This window comes from Ranitomeya imitator, chromosome 4, assembly GCF_032444005.1.
Source record: "Ranitomeya imitator isolate aRanImi1 chromosome 4, aRanImi1.pri, whole genome shotgun sequence".
NCBI lineage: Eukaryota > Metazoa > Chordata > Amphibia > Anura > Dendrobatidae > Ranitomeya > Ranitomeya imitator.
In genome coordinates, this window is record NC_091285.1 from 528,111,650 (window position 1) to 528,135,256 (window position 23,607).

Sequence of the window (23,607 nt, forward strand, 5' to 3'; positions counted from 1 at the left end):
AGACATGCTGTATCCCTGTTAAAAATACTCCCTCCAAAATACTTCAGGGATGTGCTTGTAAGGTCAGCAAGTGTGTGGCTGAAGCACTTTCTGTGAGGCTTTAAGATCAGCGGAGCACTTTGTGTTGTAATATCAACAGAGCACCTTGTGTGCGGCTATATAAAGAGGGGACCTGCGGGCAGTGTGGCAGAGCACTTACCCAGGTCCTGTGCCTGTGTCCCCAGCGTGCAGCAGTCCCAGTAGTGTAGCAGTAGCCTTGTTCCCTTCTCCTTAGGGGGGCTGAAGATGGCCGCCGAGATTAGGAGGGCGCTTCTCGCAGTGAACGTGAAGTGACAGACCGGTGGGCGGGGCTTCGGGCGTGAGGCACGCCGTGGGCGGAGTTTTGGGCCTGCGGCCTAGTTGAGGCCGAAGGAGGGGACTAAATTAGATGTTCCTGGCCGAGAGAAGCGTCCAGGCCCGCGATGCGCTTGGGAGACCCTCCTACTCCCTGCCGAAACTCACCGCTGAAGCTGGAGGTTCGAGGAGCAGAGGTCCTCTCTGCTGCAAAGTCAGTAATGCGGGGGGACGGTGCAGGAACCCTCAATCCACCATCACTTTTGATGGGGAGGTGAAGAGGGACCGTCCAGCTCCATGCAGCACCGCTGTTCATTCAGTGGTGGTGCAGTAGGAGCAGCCGGACGCCATGGGGGGAGAGCCTCTGTGTATCTTAAGGGTTCAATCCCCTAGGATTTCACAGGGCTGTGTCCGGCTGTGGCCTGTCTCAGAAGGGGGTACATGGAGGCGACACTCCGTGTTCCCGTCTGTTGCGGAGAGATCGGCGCTCTGAAGGGAACCGTTGCCCCTAAAATAGCTCAGGCCTGGCATCCCACGTCACAGGAAAGGGTACGGGTAGGCGACACTCACCGTGCTCGCCTGTTGTTTGGGGAAGATCAACCCCTTGAAAGGGTCAATCGCCCCAGTCATCTTTGTGAAAAATAGGTAAAAAGTAAAAATTATAAGTAAAAAATTTAAATAATAAAGAATGGTCTGAATAGCAGACCCCAGTGTGCCTCCTACGGACACTAAGCATGAACTGGTTCTATCCGGAGCCAGTGGGTGGTGTACACTGCAGAAGAGGAGCTAACCCTTTTTGTATTTACTTAGTGTCAGCCTACTAGTGGCAGCAGCATACAGCCACGGTCCTGTGTCCCCCAATGTGGCGATGGAGAAAGTTGCTATGGTCAAACCGTAATTCCAGCTTGGGATAATTTATCCCAATCCATTATTAGGCTATGTGCACAAGTTGATTGTATGCGTTTTTGCTGCGGCTTTTCGCCGCAAAACGCATACACAACTGTTGTGAATTCTGTGGCTGAGTTCACTTCTGTGGTCACAAGTGGTATTGCAGTCTCTGGGCTTCCTCCCTCAGGTGTTTTGGTGAGCTCGTTGGCTGCCTTGCTATTTAGCTCCACCTGAGTCTGTCTTCCTTGCTCCTTGTCAATGTTCCAGTGTTGGATCTGAGCTACTGCATCTTTCCTTTGGCCTGCTGCTCTGCTAGATAAGTGCTTCTAGTTTGTTTTCTGTTTTTTCTGTCCAGCTTGTTATTATCTTTTGCTGGAAGCTCTGAGAAGCAAAGGGGTGCTCCGCCGTGCTGTTAGTTCGGCACGGTGGGTCTTTTTGCCCCTTTGCGTGGTTTTCGTTTTAGGGTTTTTTGTAGACTGCATAGTTCTCTTTGCTATCCTCGCTCTGTCTAGAATATCGGGCCTCACTTTGCTGAATCTATTTCATTCCTACGTTTGTCTTTTCATCTTGCTAACAGTCATTATATGTGGGGGCTGCCTATTCCTTTGGGGTATTTCTCTGAGGTAAGTCAGGCTTGTATTTCTATCTTCAGGCTAGTCAGCTCCTCAGGCAGTGCCGAGTTGCATAGGTAGTTGATAGGCGCAATCCACTGCTGCTTCCAGTTGTGTGAGGATAGATCAGGTACTGCAGTCTACAGAGATTCCACGTCTCAGAGCTCGTCCTATTGTTTTGGGTTATTGCCAGATCTCTGTATGTGCGCTGATTACTGCACGCTGTGTTGCCTGATTGCCAGCCATAACACACAACACAACCCATTGAATTTGAATTCAATGGGATTCTGCAATGCTGTGCTAATGTTGCGTATTTTTCCGCTGCGGAATCACATCGTGGAAAACTACGCAGCATGCTCATTCTTTGTGCGGAATCGCGGCAATTCCGCACACATAGGAATGCATTGATCTGCTTACTTCCCGCATGGGGCTATGCCCACATTGCGCAAAGTAAGCGGATCATGTGCGGATGGTACACGGGGGTGGAGGAGAGGAGACTCTCCTCCAGGCCCTAAAAAAAATAAAATAAAAAATAGTTATATACTCACCTACTGGCGGCCCACGGATCCAGCCCAGGCCTTAGCGATGCTCCCGGCAGCTCCCGTTCCCTTGCGACAATGACCTGTAATGACGTAGCGGTGTCGCATGATGCTACATCATCTGAGGTCATTGTCGCGAGGCATCACTGGGAACGGGAGCTGCCGGGAGCATTGCGATGATCGGGAAGGCTGCGGGGACCGCCAAAAGGTGAGAATATCATGATTTTTTATTTATTTTATTATTATTTTTAACATTATATCTTTTTACTATTGATGCTGATGCTGCACATAGCCTTACATGTTTCTTAAAACCGGGCATCTTTCATACTGTCACTACAATTAAGACCCGATTCTCACACACACACACAAAAAATGTGTGTCACAGTCAACGTGCTGACCGCCATGCAAGCACAGACTGGTCAGAGGTCTGCTGACCCCAACCTGACAGCCTCATACACTGTATAGAAACTTTATTCCAGCTCACTCAGTTGCTCTATGCTCATCCACCTGGGGCTCAGACACTGGCCTCACCCTGGCCTCACATCAAGGAAAAAAGAAAAAATTCGAGTCTGGCTCAACAAGACTGGATATTCCTTTTCTTTTTCAAAAGAAATTATAATGCATACAAAAGAAAAATCTAAATTGTCAACATGACCTAGTTGATGCGTTTCGACTGCACTAGGCAGTCTTACTCATGAGTCATGAATGCAAAAGGGTGTGCTTGCTATTATTGTATGCGGATTGTCATGAAATAGAGGAATTAAACACGAATGCTACTTCTGGGTTCTTTTTGTGATGATTGAATTGTGTTTTTTCAGAAAGTTGAGCATCATCACTTACTAGAGAGCATTCTGCCCTTCCATAATCGATGCTATATGCTTGTGACAATAGTGACAATTCTTTGCACAAACACGTACCCAAGCGCTGCAAAGCTAGTGATCCCACCTTCTAATCCCACCTAAGACATCTGAAAGAAGTTTGTATGTTCTCCCCATGTTTCCAAGAGTTTCCTCCGGGTACTCCGGTTTCCTCCCACACTCCAAAGACATACTGATAGGGGATTTAGATTGTGAGCACCAATGGGGACAGCGATGATAATATCTGTATAGCGCTGTGGAATATGATGGCGCTAAATAAGCAAAACATAAACTAAATCTTTAATAATTCTAGACATTTCAGGTATTTTTTCTCCCTCTTCAAGCGTAAGTTAACCAGCTAATGCTGAGCGAGAGGAGTAAGCTGCTACTAGATACTCCTGGCAAGCATGATAAAGATCAAGCATGTTGAAATACAACATGTCCAACCCTTATTTTCTTCATTATCTGTTCAGGAGGGAATGTTATGAGGCCTCTGTACACATAAGATAATTGGTAACATAGTAACATAGTTAGTAAGGCCGAAAAAAGACATTTGTCCATCCAGTTCAGCCTATATTCCATCATAATAAATCCCCAGATCTACGTCCTTCTACAGAACCTAATAATTGTATGATACAATATTGTTCTGCTCCAGGAAGACATCCAGGCCTCTCTTGAACCCCTCGACTGAGTTCGCCATCACCACCTCCTCAGGCAAGCAATTCCAGATTCTCACTGCCCTAACAGTAAAGAATCCTCTTCTATGTTGGTAGGATCGGGCAAGTTTATTCTTTGTATAGATACCTTAATACAACTATAACTTGTGCCTTAAAGGGGTTGTCAGGTCACTGTATGTGACTGCAGATTTCTGAATCCTTACAGCGTGCACAGGATTGTCTGGTAGACCGGGCGGTTACATGACGCAAGTATGTGATTTGCATACGTGTGGTCACGTGCTGAGCAGACTCGCTTAGCCTCACTCAGTACAAGTGATTTAAGTGAGACTGAGCATATCTAGGTGGAATATGACCCGAAATATGCAAATAACATACCTGCAGTCACATGACCAACCAGTCTTGTCGGCAACACTGAAAAATCGTGACTGCATGCGTTGCGCACGCTGCAAGGATTCACAAGTCTGCAGGCAGAGAGAGTGACTACAGACTTTCACCAGAAGACTGGACAACCCTTTAAAGCAGGAAAGACTAATAGTATAATAACCTGGTACAACAGATTACTTACTAGTCCAAGCCTTTTGCTGATCCCTCTGAAATGACTCTTTTTTGCCAAAGATGAAAAAGCATCAGTAAGCTTTCCTGAAAACCATACAGAAAAATATAAAAGTTTAAATAAGAAAAATTCCAGTTTCAGTCACCGCTGATCTCTGAAGGTACTGATAAAGTTGTAAAGTACATGGTAACTTTATACCACGTGGACGCCTCATGCATCCGCCACTATTGCCATCTCTACAATCACTTTAATTAGGCTGACCTGTGTTACCAGTTCTTTGTGGGAAGGACCGAATGACGGTAAAAGAACAAAAACCTTTGATGCAAATGGAACAAAATGGTCAGAACCAGTAAAACCGCCAACCTCACCTACAGCTTTGTCGGTGACCAGTTTGCTCACTCTGCTCTCCACCGCAGTCAGTGTCTCTCCCGGAGCTTGTTCAGTCAGCAGCCCGACGCGCTTTAGATTGGAAAATGTCAGCAGATGCTCAGGGCCGTAACTCTACAGAAACAAGAAGATGCAGCGTTCAACTAAAGACGTGAATAAAGTTCTGGAAAAACATATCAATACTGAACCAGTTACAATAACTTAATACAACTGACCAGACCACGACAAATCAATGCACCTGGAGATAATCGGGTTTCAGAAAGCACGTAAGACATTAGTCAGTCTGAGCCGTAATTGTGTGAATTTTGCATTTCCTAATATTAATGCCATTACTATTGTATTTCAAGCTTCTTTCCATGTTTAAACCATTTTAAAGGGTCAACTGAGTTCAATAGACACATATACGGGAAGTACAGCTCTCTGTCGTTTAACCCCTGGAATGATGAAACTGCCCCATTTATCAAATGTAAGGTGTTACTTTATGCGGTAATAACTCTGGAATGTTTCAACATATCCCAGTGATTGAGAGAATGTTTTTTCATGACACATTGTACTTTATGTTACAGTAAATTTAGGTCTGTTTTGTGTTTATATATGAAAATTTATGAAATTTGAGGAAAATTTAGCAATTTTCAGACTCTGAATTTTTATACCCTTAAACCAGTTAGTTGTAAACAGTAAGTAAATTGCATTTCTCGCATGTCTACTTCACAAATGCATCAGCAAAAGATCCTTTTGTTTTTTTATAAAGCTTAAATGTTTAAAAACAAAAATTGCAGCTAAAGGTAATTGACAAATCCTATTTTTATGCACCTATACAATTTTTAAGTGACTATGAGAGGCCTATATAATGGTACAATAAAATGTAAAAGTTTGGGTACCCCAGGTCAAAATTACTGTTATTGTGAACGGCTACTTTCACACTAGCGTTGTGCACTGCACGTCGCAATGCGTCGTTTTGTAGAAAAAACGCATCCTGCAAAATTGCTCCATAGACTTGCATTAGCGAGCGACCGTCGGCAGAATGAAACGTTACATGTTACCAGAACTCCGCCCCCGCCTCCCCGGACATCACAATGGGGCAGCGGATGCATTGTAAATCACAGTCTGCGTCGGTACGTCGCATTGCGACGTGCGTCGTACGACGCCAGTGTGAAAGTAGCCTAACCCCTCAGATGTCTGTCCAGCCTCTGTGTGACCAATCCCACTGAAGGAGAACTCGTCACCTTCTCTCATGGCTGCCTGTTCCACTCATTGATCGTCCTCACTGTCACCACTCTAATATCTAATATGTATCTTCTCCCTTTCACTTTCATCCATTGCTTCTCGCGTTTCCATGTGCAAATGAGAATAATGATGGCCCCTCTACACTGCGACAGACCCTCAGATATTGGGCTCCTCCATCTGATAGAAGGGAAGGCCTTTCTGACAGAACAGGTTGGCTGAACGCGACGCCCATCGCCATGATTCCTATGGCCGGCGCGTGCGCACTGCTATGTTCACGTTGTAGTACCTCACTTCAATAAAATATTAATTTTAGAACGTCCTCCGGGATTCCTCTGTGTCTTTTAATTATTGGGTATCCAAGCTGGACACGTGGCATGAACTGGCTCTACGCATTGGAGGTCCTGGCCTGCCCTGCCGCTAGCGTTCTGTCACAGCGGGTTTTTAGTGCCACTGGTGGAATTATAACTAATAAGCGCATCCGCCTGTCAACTGAAAATGCTGGAAGGCTGACTCTTATAAAAATGAACAAGGGCTGGATTTGGCAAGACTTCTGTACACCACCGAATGAAAACAGCGAAACATAACCTCTAATGCAGTCTTTTTTGTGGAGGTGTATTCTCATGCACCTCTTCACAACCACACATGGGTATACGCTTCCTGATTTGGTCTATTTGGTGTTATCCTCCTCCTTAGGGCTCATACCCACTTGCGAGCAAAACGGACGAGTGCAATCCGATAAAAAAATCGGATTGCACTCGGACCAATGTTATTCAATAGGTGACATCTCATTTGCTATTTTTCTTCTCAGCCAAAATCGGACTGAGAAAAAAATCGCAGCATGCTGCGATTTGCTGCGAGTCTCACCAATGCAAGTCAATGGGTGCGAGAAAAAAAGCAGACGGAATACGGACCATCCGTTTTCCGTCCGTTTTTTCCAGATACCTTACCATTCTGTGGCACAGAACAGTGTAAATGGTCCTGCAAATGATTGTCTAAAAATTGTTGCAGAGAAAAAAAAAATGCATTGCATACGGAAGTCATACGGATGTAAAACGGATTGTGCGATTGAAAATCACATTGAACTCACATGACAATCGCATAGTTTGCATCCAATTTTTTCGGTCCAGATTACGGACCGTTTTTTTTCAAGCAAGTGAGTGTGAGCCCTAATCCTCATCCTCATCATCCACAACCAGTAGAACATCAGGGTGAACGTGTTCTATGCTGCTACAGACAGTCAATTTTTTTGCAAGGGTGTCTATGATCCCCAGAAACATTTTTTATAAATTGCACCTCCATGGGGAAATGTTTGTTAGCCCATACACTTAGTGTATGGGCATGAGTCTAGGAGACCCGCTCCTTTGTAGTGGGACAGGTTTTTTTTAGGAGGCCCTCTGTTATGAAAGGTAATTCAGTACCACAATGGACATAGAGGTCAGCGCACATACAGTGACCTGGCAATAACCCAAAAAACAAGAACGAGCTCTGAGACGTGGGAACTCTGTTGACCGCAATCCCTAATCCTCTCCAACCACACTAAAGGCAGCCGTGGATTGCGCCTAACGCTCCCTATGCAACTCGGCACGGCCTGAGAAACTAGCTAGCCTGAAGATAGAAAATAAGCCTACCTTGCCTCAGAGAAATATCCCCAAAGGAAAAGGCAGCCCCCCACATATAATGACTGTGAGTTAAGATGAAAAGACAAACGTAGAGATGAAATAGATTTAGCAAAGCGAGGCCCAACTTTCTGAACAGAGCGAGGATAGGAAAGGTAACTTTGCGGTCAACACAAAACCCTACAAAAACCACGCAAAGGGGGCAAAAAGACCCTCCGTACCGAACTAACGGCACGGAGGTACACCTTCTGCGTCCCAGAGCTTCCAGCAAGCGGGAAAAACAAATAGACAAGCTGGACAGAAAAAAACAGCAAACAAATAGCAAAGAATAACTTAGCTATGCAGAGCAGCAGGCCACAGGAACGATCCAGGAGACAGGTCCAATACTAAAACAATGACTGGAGGCCAGGATCAAAGCACTAGGTGGAGTTAAATAGAGCAGCACCTAACGACTTCACCATATCACCTGAGGAAGGAAACTCAGAAGCCGCAGTACCACTTTCCTCCACCAACGGAAGCTCACAGAGAGAATCAGCCGAAGTACCACTTGTGACCACAAGAGGGAGCTCTGCCACAGAATTCACAACAGCCCTCCTCCATGCTTCTTCCAAGGGGGGATTGGGGTGCATGCAAATTTGGGTCAAAGTGGCCCTTCCATTCAATGTATAAGGAAACAGTTTGGCAGGACCAACTGAAGAATGTGAAGTGGGTTTTCCTGTGGCCATCCAGTACCTGGGTTCAAAGGCTTCTTGGGGTGCATATGACTTGGTAGCAGGGCAGGCCTTGCAGTCAATACATAAGAAAACAGTATGGGAGTACAAAATGAAGAATGTGAAGTGGGTTTTCCTGCGGCCATCCAGTGCCTGGCTTCAAAGGCTTATTGGGGTGCATATGACTTGATAGCAGGGCAGGCCTTGCATTCAATGCAATATTTTTTCAGTAAGCCCTCCTGTACCTCTCGTGAAAGGGGTATTGGGGTGCGTCGTAACTCTTGGCAGCCCAGCCACTCACTGCATAGGCAATAGCAGCATAGGAGATCCACTGTTTAATAATGGCCGTTTAAGAATATTAAGGCCATCTGAAGCCCCTCTAAAAATAGGCTCTGTGACTTTAAGAGTCCCTCCTTCATAAATGAAACAAGATGGGTCTGCTTATGTGTCACACACCACATGGCCAGCTAGGGTTGTTAAATGTTACAATGACATTTCCCAGTGAATGCTTTTGTATTGGTTGAAAGCAATGTTAAAGTTGAAAAACGCATCAAAAGTTTGGCCTATAGATATATAGTCATGGCCGCACGTGTTGGCACACTTCCAGAAAATGATTGCAATTACATGGGTTTTGTTCTCCACATGTTTGTTATCAAAAAGTGTGTGCAGCGAGATGGTTGTCGCCGAACGCAGTTGGGACACCAGAGGGACCGCCGGAATAGGCAGCCGCTGTATGGGACTATACTGTATGTGGGAACGGCTGCTGACACCGTAGCAATCCCAGGAGCCCCACCAGCACTCAAGTCTGCAGCCAGACCTCACCGCACACAAGCCTATAGTCAGACCTCAGCTCTTTATATGGCTCCCGTAATGTCAACACTGTTAAATTATGGAGATTTTTTTTTTTAATGCAGCAATAATGACCTGCTGACTTATTGAACACAGCCCTGTTGTCAAAATGCCCCGCTCCCGCTGAATATTTAGGACAAATTCGTTGAAAAGCTGTTCCTTGTTCCCGGCAGCTCATTTGCATATCTCGATGAGCAAGCGCTGTGATTGGCTGGCTGTAGAATGCTGCCTCTTCTACAATGTTACAGTTGGAAGAGAGGTCAAAGGTTATGGTGTCTAACCTGCTCCTCAATGCAGCAACACAGGAGCCACTAAGGCTACGTTCACATTTGCGTTGTGCGCCGCTGCGTCGGCGACACAATGCAGAACGCAAATAAAAACGCACCAAAACGCACGCAAAAACGCTGCGTTTTGCGACGCATGCGTCCTTTTTTGCCGAAATTTGGACGCAAGAAAAATGCAACTTATTGCATTTTCTGCGCCCAACGCTTGCGGCAAAAAAAAACGCATGCGTCGCACAACGCATGTCCATGCGCCCCCCATGTTAAATATAGGGGCGCATGACGCATGCGTTGCCGCAGCGTTTCCCGACGCAGCGTCGGGAAACGCTAATGTGAACGTTACCTAAGCAAGTTGAAGATGAAATGATCTCTAAAAGGCCTAAAGTTAAAGATGACACATTTCCTTTGTATTTTAGGCAAAAAAGGCATTTTTAGCATTTTAAAAATAACAAAAAGGAAAATAGGCTTGTTAACCATCGTTAGGAAAGGGCAGATGATGCAAATTTCCAACTTTATAAAAATCCAGCCTTCTCTAACCTTGGGCCAAAAAACAGCAGCCATGGGTTCTTCAATGCAGTGCCCAGCACTCTGAAAATGGAAATGGTGGTGGTCCACAAAGCAGGAGAAGGCTATAAGATAGCAAAGTGTTTTCAAGTTGCCCATTCCTCAGTTCAAAATATAATTAAGAAATGACGAGCTTTGGGGTTGTGTTGCAGCCAATGGCACTAGAAACATTACTCATGTAGAAGGAAGAATGGATTCAATGGAATTTCAACAAATTCTTGATACAAACATAACACCATCTGTAAAAAAAAGGATTTGAAAAGAGGATGGCTTCTACAAATGGACAATGGTCCTAAATACAAGGCAAAGTCCACAATAGACTAAATCAAAAAGGCGCAAGCTGAAAGTTTTACAATGGCCCTCATGGTCCCCTGGTCTAAACATCATTGAAAATCTGTGGCTAGATCTCAAAATAGCAGCGCATGAAAGACGACCTAGGATTCTCACAGAACAGGAAGAATGTTCAAAGGAAATATGGTTGAAAATCCCTCAAACAAGTATTGAAAGACTCTTGGCTGGCTACAAGAACATTTTCAAGCTGTGATACTTGCAAAAGGAGGTGCTGCAAGGTACTAACTACGCAGAGTGCCCAAATTTATGCATCAGCCCATTTTCCTTTTTGTAATTTTTAAAACATAAAAAATTACATGTATATATACTGCTCCAAAAAAATAAAGAGAACACTTAAACAATAGACTATAACTCCAAGTAAATCAAACTTCTCTGAATACAAACTGTCCACTTAGGAAGCAACACTGTTTGACAATCAATTTCACATGCTGTTGTGCAAATGGAATAGACAACAGATAGAAATTATTGGCAATTATCAAGACACAATACAGGAGTGGTTCTGCAGGTGGGGACCACAGACCACATCTCAGTACCAATGCTGTCTGGCTGATGTTTTGGTCACTTTTGAATGCTGGTTGTGCTTTCACACTCGTGGTAGCATGAGACGAACGCTACAACCCACACAAGTGGCTCAGGTAGTGCAGCTCATCCAGGATGGCACATCAATGCGAGCTGTGGTAAGAAGGTTTGCTGTGTCCGTCAGCGTAGTGTCCAGAGGTTGGAGGCGCTACCAGGAGACAGGCCAGTACACCTGGAGACGTGGAGGGGGCTGTAGGAGGGCTACAACCTAGTAGCAGGACCGCTACCTCAGCCTTTGTGCAAGGAGGAACAGGAGGAGCACTGCCAGAGCCATGCAAAATGACCTCCAGCAGGCCACAAGTGTGCGTGTGTCTGCACAAATGGTTAGAAACCGACTCCATGAGGATGGTCTGAGTGCCCGACGTCCACAGATGGGGGTTGTGCTCACAGCCCAACACCGTGCAGAACGCTGGGCATTTGCCACAGAACACCAGGATTGGCAAATTTGCCACTGGTGCCCTGTGCTCTTCACAGATGAAAGTAGGTTCACACTGAGCACACGTGACAGACGTGACAGAGTCTGAAGACGCCGTGGAGAGTGATCTGCTGCCTGCAACATCCTTCAGCATGACCGGTTTGGCAGTGGGTCAGTAATGGTGTGGGGTGGCATTTCTTTGGACGGTCGCACAGCCCTCCATGTGCTCGCCAGAGGTAGCCTGACTGCCATTAGGTACCGAGATGAGATCCTCAGACCCCTTGTGAGACCATATGCTGGTGCGGTTGGCTCTGGGTTCCTTCTAATGCAGGACAATGCCAGACCTCATGTGGCTGGAGTGTGTCAGCAGTTCCTGCAAGATGAAGGCATTGAAGCTATGGACTGGCCCGCCCGTTCCCCAGACCTGAATCCGATTGAACACATCTGGGACATCATGTCTTGCACCATCCACAAACGTCACGTTGCACCACAGACTGTCCAGGAGTTGGCGGATGCTTTAGTCCAGGTCTGGGAGGAGATCCCTCAGGAGACCATCAGCTGCCTCATCACGAGCATGCCCAGGCGTTGTAGGGAGGTCATACAGGCACGTGGAGTCCACACACACTACTGAGCATCATTTCCTTGTCTTGAGGCATTTCCACTGAAGTTGGATCAGCCTGTAACTTCATTTTCCACTTTGATTTTGAGCAACATTCCAACTCCAGAGCTCCGTGGGATATTAGTTGTGATTTACGTTGATCATTTTTAGGTTTTATCGTTCTCAACACATTCCACTATGTAATGAATAAAGATTTACAACTGGAATATTTCATTCAGTGATATCTAGGATGTGGGATTTTAGTGTTCCCTTTATTTTATTGAGCAGTGTATATTTTTTGCCTTAAATACAAAGGAAATGTGTCATCTTTAACTTTAGGCATTTTAGAGATCATTACATCTCCAACTTGCTTAAATGTTCACACTGACCATGATTTTCATCAGGGGTGCCCAAACTTTTACATGCCACTGTAAACTTCCAAAAGTGATACCATTTTAAAAACTGCACCTCTCAAAGTATTTAAAACTACTATCGGAAAGTTTGTACACCCTTTAGGCGCTTCACAGGAATTAAGGGAGTTGTCCGGGGCCACTTTTTTTTTTCTTTTTTTTATTATGGGACCAAGAACTACAATTGCTGACTACCTGCCTGTTCTGCCAAGCACATATCTCTGCCGATACAGAGCGGTCACAGACTGCTCTTGCCGGCAAACCTGTGACCTCCACTGACTTCAGGTCGACAGAGAGGAAGCTTGTCTTCTGCTCTGCTTACTTGATGGGGCATGACTGCCAATGTCATGCTGATTGACAGCCGGCTCCCCGATGCCTAACTGCACGGAGCAGCTGTCAATCAGCATGATGTTGTGAGTTTTGCCCTGTCAGCAGACCTGCCCGGAAGAGGAACAGATGCTCTGCTGACATGAGCAGCAGAATTGCCAGCAAGAGTGGTCCGTGACTACTGTGAACTGGAAATGGGTAGAACAGGCAGGTAGTTAGGAATGTATGCACACTCAGATGAAGCAAGCATGCTTGTGTATGGTGTGGGTTGGGGGGACTTTTGATGCCTGGTCACTTTTACTGTGTATCTGAATTATACGATTTTCCAGATCATTTCACACAACTCTGACTGTCTGTAATAAGCATTGTATTAGATATATAACCAAGGAGGACACATTTCCTAAAGAACTGTTTTATTATATTTAGAGAACCACACAGACCTGTAGGTATTGAGTCTTCAGGGATCTGTAATCTTTTGTTATTAAACCTTAAAAAAAAAATAAGGCAGTCAGTAGAATAAACTGAGTGTGTGATTAGTAACAAGAGACAAGGCCTACCATTCTCTGTGAGAGACAGCAGACACAGCAAACGTAGGCTTTCAATGGGCGAAACCTGCAAATGAAGCAACATCCAAGTACATGCATGAAAAATATCAGCATTGCCAGCCACATCGGTGCTATGCAACGTATATGTGATGGACTGACCTGTCGGTTTATGTGTTCTTCTATTATATTGATGCATTCTCGAATATCAAATCCCTCTAATAATGCTGAGCATACAAAAGCAAGAAAAGAATCCAATTTAGTATTCTAACAGTTGGAGCCGCATCCATGTCATTCTCATTTCTGATGTTCAATTTAATACATTTTTGTTTTGACATAATTAAAATGTACCTGTGCTTTCACATAAAACCTGTAGAAATTTATGGTCTTGTTGTCCTTAATTCTAACAAGTCATAACTGCTTTGGGTGCACTTACCAATCCACTTCACTATTTTGAAATTGGAAGTTCCTCTTCATAAGCACTAACAGCACTTTAGGTGCCAGAACTCCCTTTGCTCACCTCCAGCATGCATTGTGTCTACCATTGTCCAAGGGTTTTCCTGCCTCCAGTGAAGACCCTCCTCTGTTATGTTTGTATGCAGAAGCAGATTACACCTCCCACCAGGCAGTGTATAGAAAATTAGGAGAAAGACACCTTGTGGCCAGCACTTAGTGGTGATGTTTCGCAAGTATGACAATTTAAAGTTTAAAGAGAATCTGTCAGCAGATTTTTGCTACCTCATCTGAGAGCAGCCTGATGTAGGCAAAGAGAAGCTGAATCCAACGATGTATCACTTACATTACTGGGTGCAGCCGTTCTCACACAATTAGAGCTTTTAGATTTAGCATGAAGCAGAGCTGAGAAAGCTAACCCCGCCCACACCACAGCTGACCCCGCCCATACTAGGCTATCCATGTACAAAGTCTATAGACAGTGAGCTGCTTATTATAGGGGGAGGAGGTGTTGCCGGACTAATGTATTCCAGCAATGTTAATCTCTTAGTGATTAATCCTTCATAGTAAACAACAGCACTGACTTTGACAAGTGACATATCCCTGAATTCTGTGTTTCAGCCTCTATCTCCTGCTGTTTTCACATTACATAGCAAAAACCTGCTGACAGATTCCCTTTAAATACTAATAAAATTCTTGCATCTAATAAATAACTAATTTCTATGTAATTATCATTAACAGTGACCTTGCCGGATATTTATATTTTTCTACATATGCCACTCCATTGGTGGTAAATGTACATTACTTGCACTGATAAAATGTCCATCCAAATATTTCTAACAATTTCTCAAAAATGTTCTGAAAACATAATATTTGTCTCAATTTTTTTATTTTATTTGAAATGTCTCTCTTTAAAGGATGCTAAAAATCATATTGTCATTTGTAAGTTATATCTGCACATTGGAAAGCTGCCGGACAACCCATTTGGCTTCTATTATATGCAGATTTTTTTTTATAGTGTTTTGATGACAAATGTTCCGGATTGTGTAGTGATACCATAGATGAAACTATAGCTTCATAGCAAAAAAAGATCTGCCATTTGAAGAGTATGAATGTTGGGTGGCAATATATCAGTAGTCTGCTATGCAGAAAGAAACACAACTTGTTGAATGAAATTTACTCACGTAGTGACTTTTATTGTTTTGTGCTAGTTTTTATCTACCAATCTGTAACGGGACCACACAGCAGGAGTGAACATCTGAGAACTTACAATGTTCAGTTTTCAGGAGCTCCTGGAAGTCCTGCTTGGTTTTCTTTTTCATGATAGACTCACAGGCTCCAATATCTTAATAGGAAGAAACAAAAAACATTTACTCCTATTTACTCACAGGATGGCCCTGGACACTGGATTTACACGGTGTTTCAAAAGAAAGGTTTCCCTATCAAAGCAACATCACAAACGGTTTAATGAGTGATCAACTTTCATCAAGTTTTCAGGTGTGATCGGGAGCGCTGGTAGAGCGCGGTCACAGTAGGTGTTCGGTGGTCTTGCGATAATCTGACTCATCCCAGCTGGTGTGGCAGATTCGGCGGCACCAAGATCCCATCTCCCGAGATCTCAATCTGCGCATGCGCTACCTCCGGCGGCCCTTTTCCTGGAGGCCACCACATTACAACAATGGAAGTGCGGGGGCTCCGGGCTTTCACAAGATGTCGGTGGAGCCTCCGCACCACCGAGCATTGGATGGATGCGCACCAGCCTGGGATGAGACTCCAGGTAAATACATCCAGACTATAAGAGGCACCCCCATTTTCCTCCAAAATTTCTTGGGGAAAAAAGTGCATCTTATAGTCCGAAAAAATACGGTTCATGCCCCAGCCCAGTGTCTCCAGTGATGTATATGTCTCAGCCCAGTCTCTCCAGTGATGTATATGTCTCAGCCCAGTCTCTCCAGTGATGTATATGTCTCAGCCCAGTCTCTCCAGTGATGTATATGTCTCAGCCCAGTGTCTCCAGTGATGTATATGTCTCAGCCCAGTGTCTCCAGTGATATATATGCCCCAGTCCAGTGTCTCCAGTGAGGTATAATAAGCCCAGCCAATTATCTCCAGTAAGGTATAATATGCCCCAGCCAAGTGTCTCCAGTTATGTATACTATGCCCCAGTCCAGTGTCTTCAGTTATGAATATGCCCCAGCCCACTGTCTTCAGTTATGAATATGCCCCAGCCCAGTGTCTCCAGTGATGTATAACGTGCCCCAGTCCAGTGATGTATAAAGTGCCCCAGCCTAGTGTCTCCAGTTATGTATAATATGCCCCAGTCCAGTGTCTCCAGTGAGGTATAATAAGCCCAGCCAATTATCTCCAGTAAGGTATAATATGCCCTAGCCAAGTGTCTCCAGTTATGTATAATATGCCCCAGCCCAGTGTCTCCAGTGATATATATGCCTCAGCCCAGAGTCTTCAGTTATGAATATGCCCCAGCCCAGTGTCTCCAGTGAGGTATAATATTCCCCAGCCCCACCCAGTGTCTCCAGTTATGTATAATATGTACCAGTACAGTGTCTCCAGTGAGGTATAATATGCCCCAGCCAAGTGTCTCCAGTGATGTATAATATGCCCCAGCCCAGTGTCTCCAGTGAGGTATAATATGCCCCAGCCAAGTGTCTCCAATGATGTATAATATGCCCCAGCCCAGTGTCTCCAATGATGTATAATATGCCCCAGCCCAGTGTCTCCAGTGATGTATAATATGCCCCATTCCAGTGTCTCCAGTGATGTATAATATGCCCCAGCCCAGTGTCTCCAGTGATTTATAATATGCCCAAGCCCAATGTCTCCAATGATGTATCATATGCCCGAGCCAAGTGTCTCTAGTGATGTATATGGCCCAGCCCAGTATCTCGAGTGATGTATGATATGCCCCAGCCCAGTATCTCCAGTGATGTATAATATGCCCCAGCCCAGTGTCTCCAGTGATGTATAATATGCCCCAGCCCAATGTCTCCAGTGATGTATATGCCCCAGCCCAGTATCTCCAGTGATGTATAACATGCCCCAGCCCAGTGTCTCCTGTGATGTATAATATTGGGGTGCCCAGTGTCTCCACTGATGTATAATATGGCCCAGCCCAGTGGCTCTAGGGAATGTATAATATGGCCCGAGTCCAGTGTCTCCAGTGATGTATAATATGGCCAAGCCCAGTGTCTCTAGTGATGTATATGCCCTAACCCAGTGTCTCCAATGATGTATATGCCGCAGCCCTGTTTCTCCTGTCATGTGTATTCCACAGCCCCGGCGTCTCCTGTTATGTGTATGCCCCAGCCTCGGTGTCCTCTGTGTCATGTATATACAACAGCCTCAGTGTCTCCTGCCCCACGTATGCCCCAGCCTCTGTTTTCTCCTGTTATCTGTATTCCCCAGCCCTTGTGTCTCCTATCATGTGTATGCCCCAGCCTCAGTGTCTCCTGTATGAAGTATATACAGCAGTCTCGATGTCTCATGTATGCTGTTTTCTCCTGTCATGTGTATTCCCAAGCCTCGGTGTCTCCTGTGTCATGTATATACAAAAGTCTTGGTGTCTCCTGTGTGATGTATATACAGCAACCTCAGTGTCTCCTGTGTGATGTATATACAGCAACCTCAGTGTCTCCTGTGTGATGTATATACAGCAACCTCAGTGTCTCCTGTGTGATGTATATACAGCAACCTCAGTGTCTCCTGTGTGATGTATATACAGCAACCTCAGTGTCTCCTGTGTGATGTATATACAGCAACCTCAGTGTCGCCTGTGTGATGTATATACAGCAACCTCAGTGTCTCCTGTGTGATGTATATACAGCAATCTCAGTGTCTCCTGTGTGATGTATATACAGCAACCTCAGTGTCTCCTTTGTGATGTATATACAGCAACCTCAGTGTCTCCTGTGTGATGTATATACAGCAACCTCAGTGTCTCCTGTGTGATGTATATACAGCAACCTCAGTGTCTCCTGTGATGGATTTCCCACTGTAACTAGACATGCAGTGTAATATACATCGGTGTTCGGTATGACTTACTGCCGTAAATTCTTTACAAACTTTTAATCGCAAAGATTCACCTACTCATGCTCTATTCACTCAACTTCTATTTTTCTTCCTGATCTAGACACTTGTCTTATACTTCACTGCTAGACAGAGGACAAAAAAAAAAAAAAAAAGTTTTCTCCGACAGAATTGCGAGCTATGATTTTTAAAACCAAGCATATGATACGTGTAAGGCTGTTAATTTTTCCTACATCAGGCTACTATGAAGTGATTGATGGATAGACTACACATCACAGAATACAAATCACCGGAATAAGAACTAAAATGGACAACATTAACAATTCAGCTCTGGGCTAAATAAAGGCTGTAATATAGGATCTGCACAAGCTAAGTATCATAGAGAAGCTCCACTCAATAGAAAAACAATCCTAGTGCAAGACCAGGAGGTGTAATGGTTTTTCTAAATCACTCCATTAGAGGTTTTTTGCTGTTACCTGTCAGCACCAGAAGTCTGTGCTGTGGACTGCTTTACACTAGGCAGCGTCCTGATACTATCAGAGCAGCAGTGACCGTTATGGAGAGCTCCTTCCTATACTGAAGACAGGAGCTAAAAGCAATGACCTGAGCGCTGCTTAGTTTAGTGCAGCCGGCAACATAGACTGCAACTGTTTCGGCTGCAGAATGAAAGCAATGACGACTAATACATCGATTATAAAAAAAAAATGATTATACTGCAGAATCCTACAGAAATATCTTTTTTTTTAAGTGATGGTACGTTTCAAAAGGAAACCTGCCAGGTCCCAAAACGCTATTAACCTGCAGATATGGGGTTAATCTACATTGGCGTCACACTAATGTCTGACCACCTTACTGAAAGCGCAAATATTGGGAGAACATGAGCTCTATTTGTCCCGGGAGCCACTGGCTTTCAGTCATAGTGGAGCGCCTATGGTCACCACTCAGTCCACCATGAGTGGCACGCTCTGGCACTTTGATTGACAGCCGGTTCTGCACAGAAGCTCTGCAGAGTGAGCTGCCACTCAAAGATCCGGGGAGTGCTTACAGCTGCCGCTCACTGTGTACTGACCACTCCGAGCACTCCTCTAAGACTGACATATAATTCTGTATATGTCCTATATATTGGCAATTAAGGCATGCCTAGACCTACAGGAATCACATAACTGTTCTATCGGATCTAATAGATTACCATGGGAAGGCCTTGTATTCATATGTGGCTACTTAGGCCATGAGTACAGCAAATGCTGCTCCAAAGAGACTGCATGTTCCAGGTACAGGACTGTGAACTACTTTAGCATTTATCATAAACACAAAATATATTTTATATAAACATTAGGTATGATCTGTAAAAAAAATTGGTCGGCCCATACGTAAACTCAGCATTCGATGCTCTTGCTTTAACCCTTTCAGTTCCTCAGCAACAAACGTTTTCATTTGTTTGATATCCATTCCTCTACGTTTCTGAAATAGAAAGCATTAATAATTTACAGACTGGATCCTCTTCGTCCAATCATGCTAAACTAGATATTTCAATGTTTCTACCATCTAGTGACAGAATAAAAAAATCACCATTCATCCAGCTACAATAACACATCCATGGGGATAAACCAGATAATGTCTGTACTGAGTCCCCTTATGTATCATACCTAATGGACAGAACAATCTACTATATAATTGTCTAAGGGTCACTTCGGTCTGTGTCACGGAAATCCCAAGTCACTGATTGGTCACGGCAAAACAGCCACGATCAATCAGCGACGGGCACAGTCCGGCGGCAAAATGGCCGCTCCTTACTCCCCGCAGTCAGTGCCCGCTCCATACTCCCCTCCAGTCAGCGCTCACACAGGGTTAATGGCATCGTTAACGGACCGCGTTATGCCGAGGTGTAACGCACTCCGTTAACGCAGCTATTAACCCTGTGTGACCAACTTTTTACTATTGATGCTGCCTACGCATCAATAGTAAAAAGATCTAATGTTAAAAATAATAAAAAATAAATAAAAAATCATTATATACTCATCTTCCGGATCCAGCCCAGGCCTTTCCCGCTCCTTGCGACGCTCAGGTCCATGCATTGCGGTCTCACGAGATGATGACGTAGCGGTCTCGCGAGACCGCTACGTCATCATCTCGCGAGACCGCAATGCACTCTTGGGAGCGACGGGCATGGTCCGGCCGCAAAATGGCCGCTCCCTACTCCCCTGCACTCAGTACCCCATCTATACTCCCCCTCCCAGTCAGCACCCACCACCCACACAGCATTGTAGCAGTCCGTTAACGCGGTGTAACTCAGTGTGTTAGCGCTACTATTAACCCTATGTGACAAACTTTTTACTATTGATGCTGCCTAAGCAGCATCAATAGTAGAAAGATATAACATTAAAAATAATTAAAAAAAATTAAAAATTGTGATATTCTCACCTTCCGTCGCCTCCGCACCAGCTTTTCCTGCAGCTCGCAATGCTCCGGCTGCCGCGACCAATCAGCAACATTGCCGCTGGATTTTAATCACGCTTCGCTGATTGGTCGTGGGCAGCCGGCCCGACCAATCAGCGACATTGGTGCGGGATTTAAATCCCGCTTCGCTGATTGCTCGCGCCCAGCCGGCGCGAGCAATCAGCGATATTGGCTCGGGATTTAAATCCCGCAGCAACGACCAATCAGCGACGGGCACAGTCCGGCGGCAAAATGGCCGCTCCTTACACCCCGCAATCAGTGCCGCTCCATAATCCCCTCCAGTCAGCGCTCACACAGAGTTATTAGCAGCGTTAACGGACCGCGTTATGCTGCGGTGTAATGCACTCCATTAACGCTGCTATTAACCCTGTGTGACCAACTTTTTACTATCGATGCTGCTTATGCAGCATCAATAGTAAAAAGATCTAATGTTAAAAATTAAAAAAAAAAAAAAAATCATTATATACTCAACCTCCATCGTCCCCCCGGATCCAGCCAAGGCCTTTCCCGCTCCTTGCGACGCTCCGGTGAGCGGTCCATGCATTGCGGTCTCGCGAGATGATGACGTAGCGGTCTCGCGAGACCGCTATGTCATCATCTCGTGAGACCGCAATGCACTCTTGGGACCGGAACGTCGCGAGGAGCATCGGTAAACACCTCGGCTGGATCCGGGGGGCCGACAGAGGGTGAGTATATAACTATTTTTTATTTTAATTCTTTCTTTAACAGAAATATGGTGCCCACATTGCTATATACTACATGGGCTGTGTTAGATACTGCCTGGGCTGTGTTATATACTACATCTCTGTGCTATATACTATGTGGGCTGTCCTATATACTACGTGGCTGGGCAATATACTACCTCGCTGAGCTCTATACTACGTGGCCTGTGCTATATACTACGTGGCCTGTGTTATATACGTCTCTGTGTTGTATACTACGTCTCTGTGCTGTATACTATGTGGCTGTGCTATATACTATGTGGCTGTGCTATATACTACGTGGCTGGGCAATATACTACGTGGCTGGGCAATATACTACGTGGCTGGGCAATATACTACGTGGCTGTGCTATACGCTACTTGACTGTGTTATATTTCTCTGCTGTATCTGTGCATCATGAATCGTGGTAAATGTTAAAAGAGGGGGGCCCACTGTGACTCTTTTGCCCGGGGCCCTCAAAAACCTGGAGCCGGCCCTGGCTTCACTGATTGGTCACGCCCGGCCGCGAACAATCAGCGACAGTTGCAGTCCGCCCACGAATTGGTGCGGAATTTGAACCCCGCTTCGCTAATTGGTCACGCCCGGCCGGCCGAATCCTGTCTATAAATTGCATTATTCTGAAAACTTCATAAATAAACTACATACATATTCTAGAATACCCGATGCGTTAGAATGGGGCCACCATCTAGTAGACTTATATTAGTCTTTTCAGCATAAATTACACATCTATAAAAATGTAAGGAGAAAAATATGCATTTATCAAAACTGGTGAATAACCAGTGAGAGTTTTTAAGGACATATGAATCCATACAATTGACTTACATCATATTGGGTTTGCAAGTTGCGGGCTTTCTGACTCAGGAAGCTAAATACGTTGGAAAAATGCTCATTCCGAATTTCCCCAAATACCTAGGTATAAGAGAAACATATATGTCATTATAAGGGATTTTCTATACATTGTATACATGTGAAAGGTGTATGGTGCATGGAGCTTTGATGTCATGAAGAGCTTTAATTGTTCTCTGTTACCTACGAGAAAAATTACTATATATTTGTAATGTTCTTCATGGTCCACAAATCATCTAATGTCTATGGACGTTTACTGACTCTTTCCCAAATGCAGATGTTGCGGGACTAAATGATGAAGCACGCTAGATTTCAACATGCCCAATTCTCTGTTTTCACAGTATGTGATTGCCACTGTGGTGTCTTGCATCTAATGTCTCACGTTTCCCCATTGAAACACACGCTCACTCAGTCGAGCTGGATGTTCACTGAAGACTGATCAGGATGACAAGATCGCAGAGAAAAAAGGGAGTGACCTTCCCTGATAGTAAAGTCTGTCCGGATCAAAAAAAGGAGTCTACTGTAAGACCCCCAGGACCATTAAGATTCCAAAGATCTAACGGTATGCGATAGGGAAGAACCACAGGTGAAGACTCCCTGCGAGGAAGTCCATATTTGCAGTTTTGTTACAATAAGATGGAAAAATACTAGTACCGCAAACAAGAAATCCTGACATGGTCAGTGCGGATCTCCTTGGATCACTGGGGCCCTTCCTGCTTCCAAAAAGATCTCGGAAGTAGTGGAAGAGGGGTTATGGAAATTGGTACCATGGAAGAACAGAGCATGCACTGCGATGGCTCTTGGATCTCGAGGCCGAACCATGAACTCGAGTACATTGGCGTTCAGTTTGGAAGCCATCCGACCTACATCTGGAATACTCCAGTGAAGGCAGATCTGATGGAAGACTTCCGGTGAAGTTCCCACTCACTTGAGGAGAAACCCTGACGGCTGAATATGTCTGCCGCCCAGTGTTCTACTCCAGGGATATGTACTGCCGAGATCATCGAATGATAGATCTAAGACCAGGGAATACTGGTCATGCGCCTTTAAGACCTGGGAATACTGGTCATGCGCCTTTAAGACCAGGGAATACTGGTCATGCGCCTTTAAAGACCAGGGAATACTGGTCGTGCACCTTTAAGACCAGGGAATACTGGTCGTGTGCCTTTAAGACCAGGGAATACTGGTCGTGCGCCTTTAAGACCAGGGAATACTGGTTGTGTGCCTTTAAGACCAGGGAAAACTGTTCGTGCGCCTTTAAGACCAGGGAATACTGGTTGGGTGGCTTTAGGGTACTGATGTAGAGTCGATGTGCCCCTTTAATGCAAAAAAATGTTGCCCCTGTGTGAGGCGGCCGGGTGGACCAAGATGGCCACCAGGAGTTGCAGAGTTGATAAAATCTCGCAGAGAGCGAGAAGCGCCAATTTGGGGAGGCGGAGCCACGGACACGATGTGGGCCCTCGAGACTTCCGTGAATAGGCCCAAGCCAGGGCCTAAATTTCTGCAGCCAGCGGGCGACACTAGCAGTAGAGGTGAGGGGCGTTGTTGCCAGGCGAGAAGCGCCAGAAAAGTGGGCGGAGGCGCCTTAGCGCGCCATAGTGCGGGCGCAGCTTCCGGGATGCGGCCTACACATCGGCCAAAGCAGGGGGCTAAATTTTTGCAGCCGGCTGGAGTGTTACCTCAAGGAGGTGGGCCACAGGGAAGTGGCTGAGACCCTGTCAGCATGTGGATATCCCGCTGCAGATGGATCCACTCACCATCGGTGCGCGTC

The 23,607-nt window shown here is 45.3% G+C and overlaps 1 protein-coding gene across 1 annotated transcript in view; it reads right to left on the reverse strand.

Moving 5' to 3' along the window:
* VPS33B (VPS33B late endosome and lysosome associated) overlaps nucleotides 1-23,607 on the reverse strand; it is a 121,728-nt gene that overhangs the window by 18,991 nt on the left and 79,130 nt on the right. The window contains exons 13-20 of the mRNA XM_069766166.1: nucleotides 21,813-21,899; nucleotides 19,182-19,272; nucleotides 15,038-15,112; nucleotides 13,477-13,541; nucleotides 13,330-13,384; nucleotides 13,213-13,259; nucleotides 4,827-4,959; nucleotides 4,471-4,544 (exon numbers count right to left, since the gene is read on the reverse strand). Of these exons, the coding sequence (XP_069622267.1) occupies nucleotides 4,471-4,544; nucleotides 4,827-4,959; nucleotides 13,213-13,259; nucleotides 13,330-13,384; nucleotides 13,477-13,541; nucleotides 15,038-15,112; nucleotides 19,182-19,272; nucleotides 21,813-21,899 (627 nt within the window). The remainder of the gene's footprint in view (nucleotides 1-4,470; nucleotides 4,545-4,826; nucleotides 4,960-13,212; nucleotides 13,260-13,329; nucleotides 13,385-13,476; nucleotides 13,542-15,037; nucleotides 15,113-19,181; nucleotides 19,273-21,812; nucleotides 21,900-23,607) is intronic.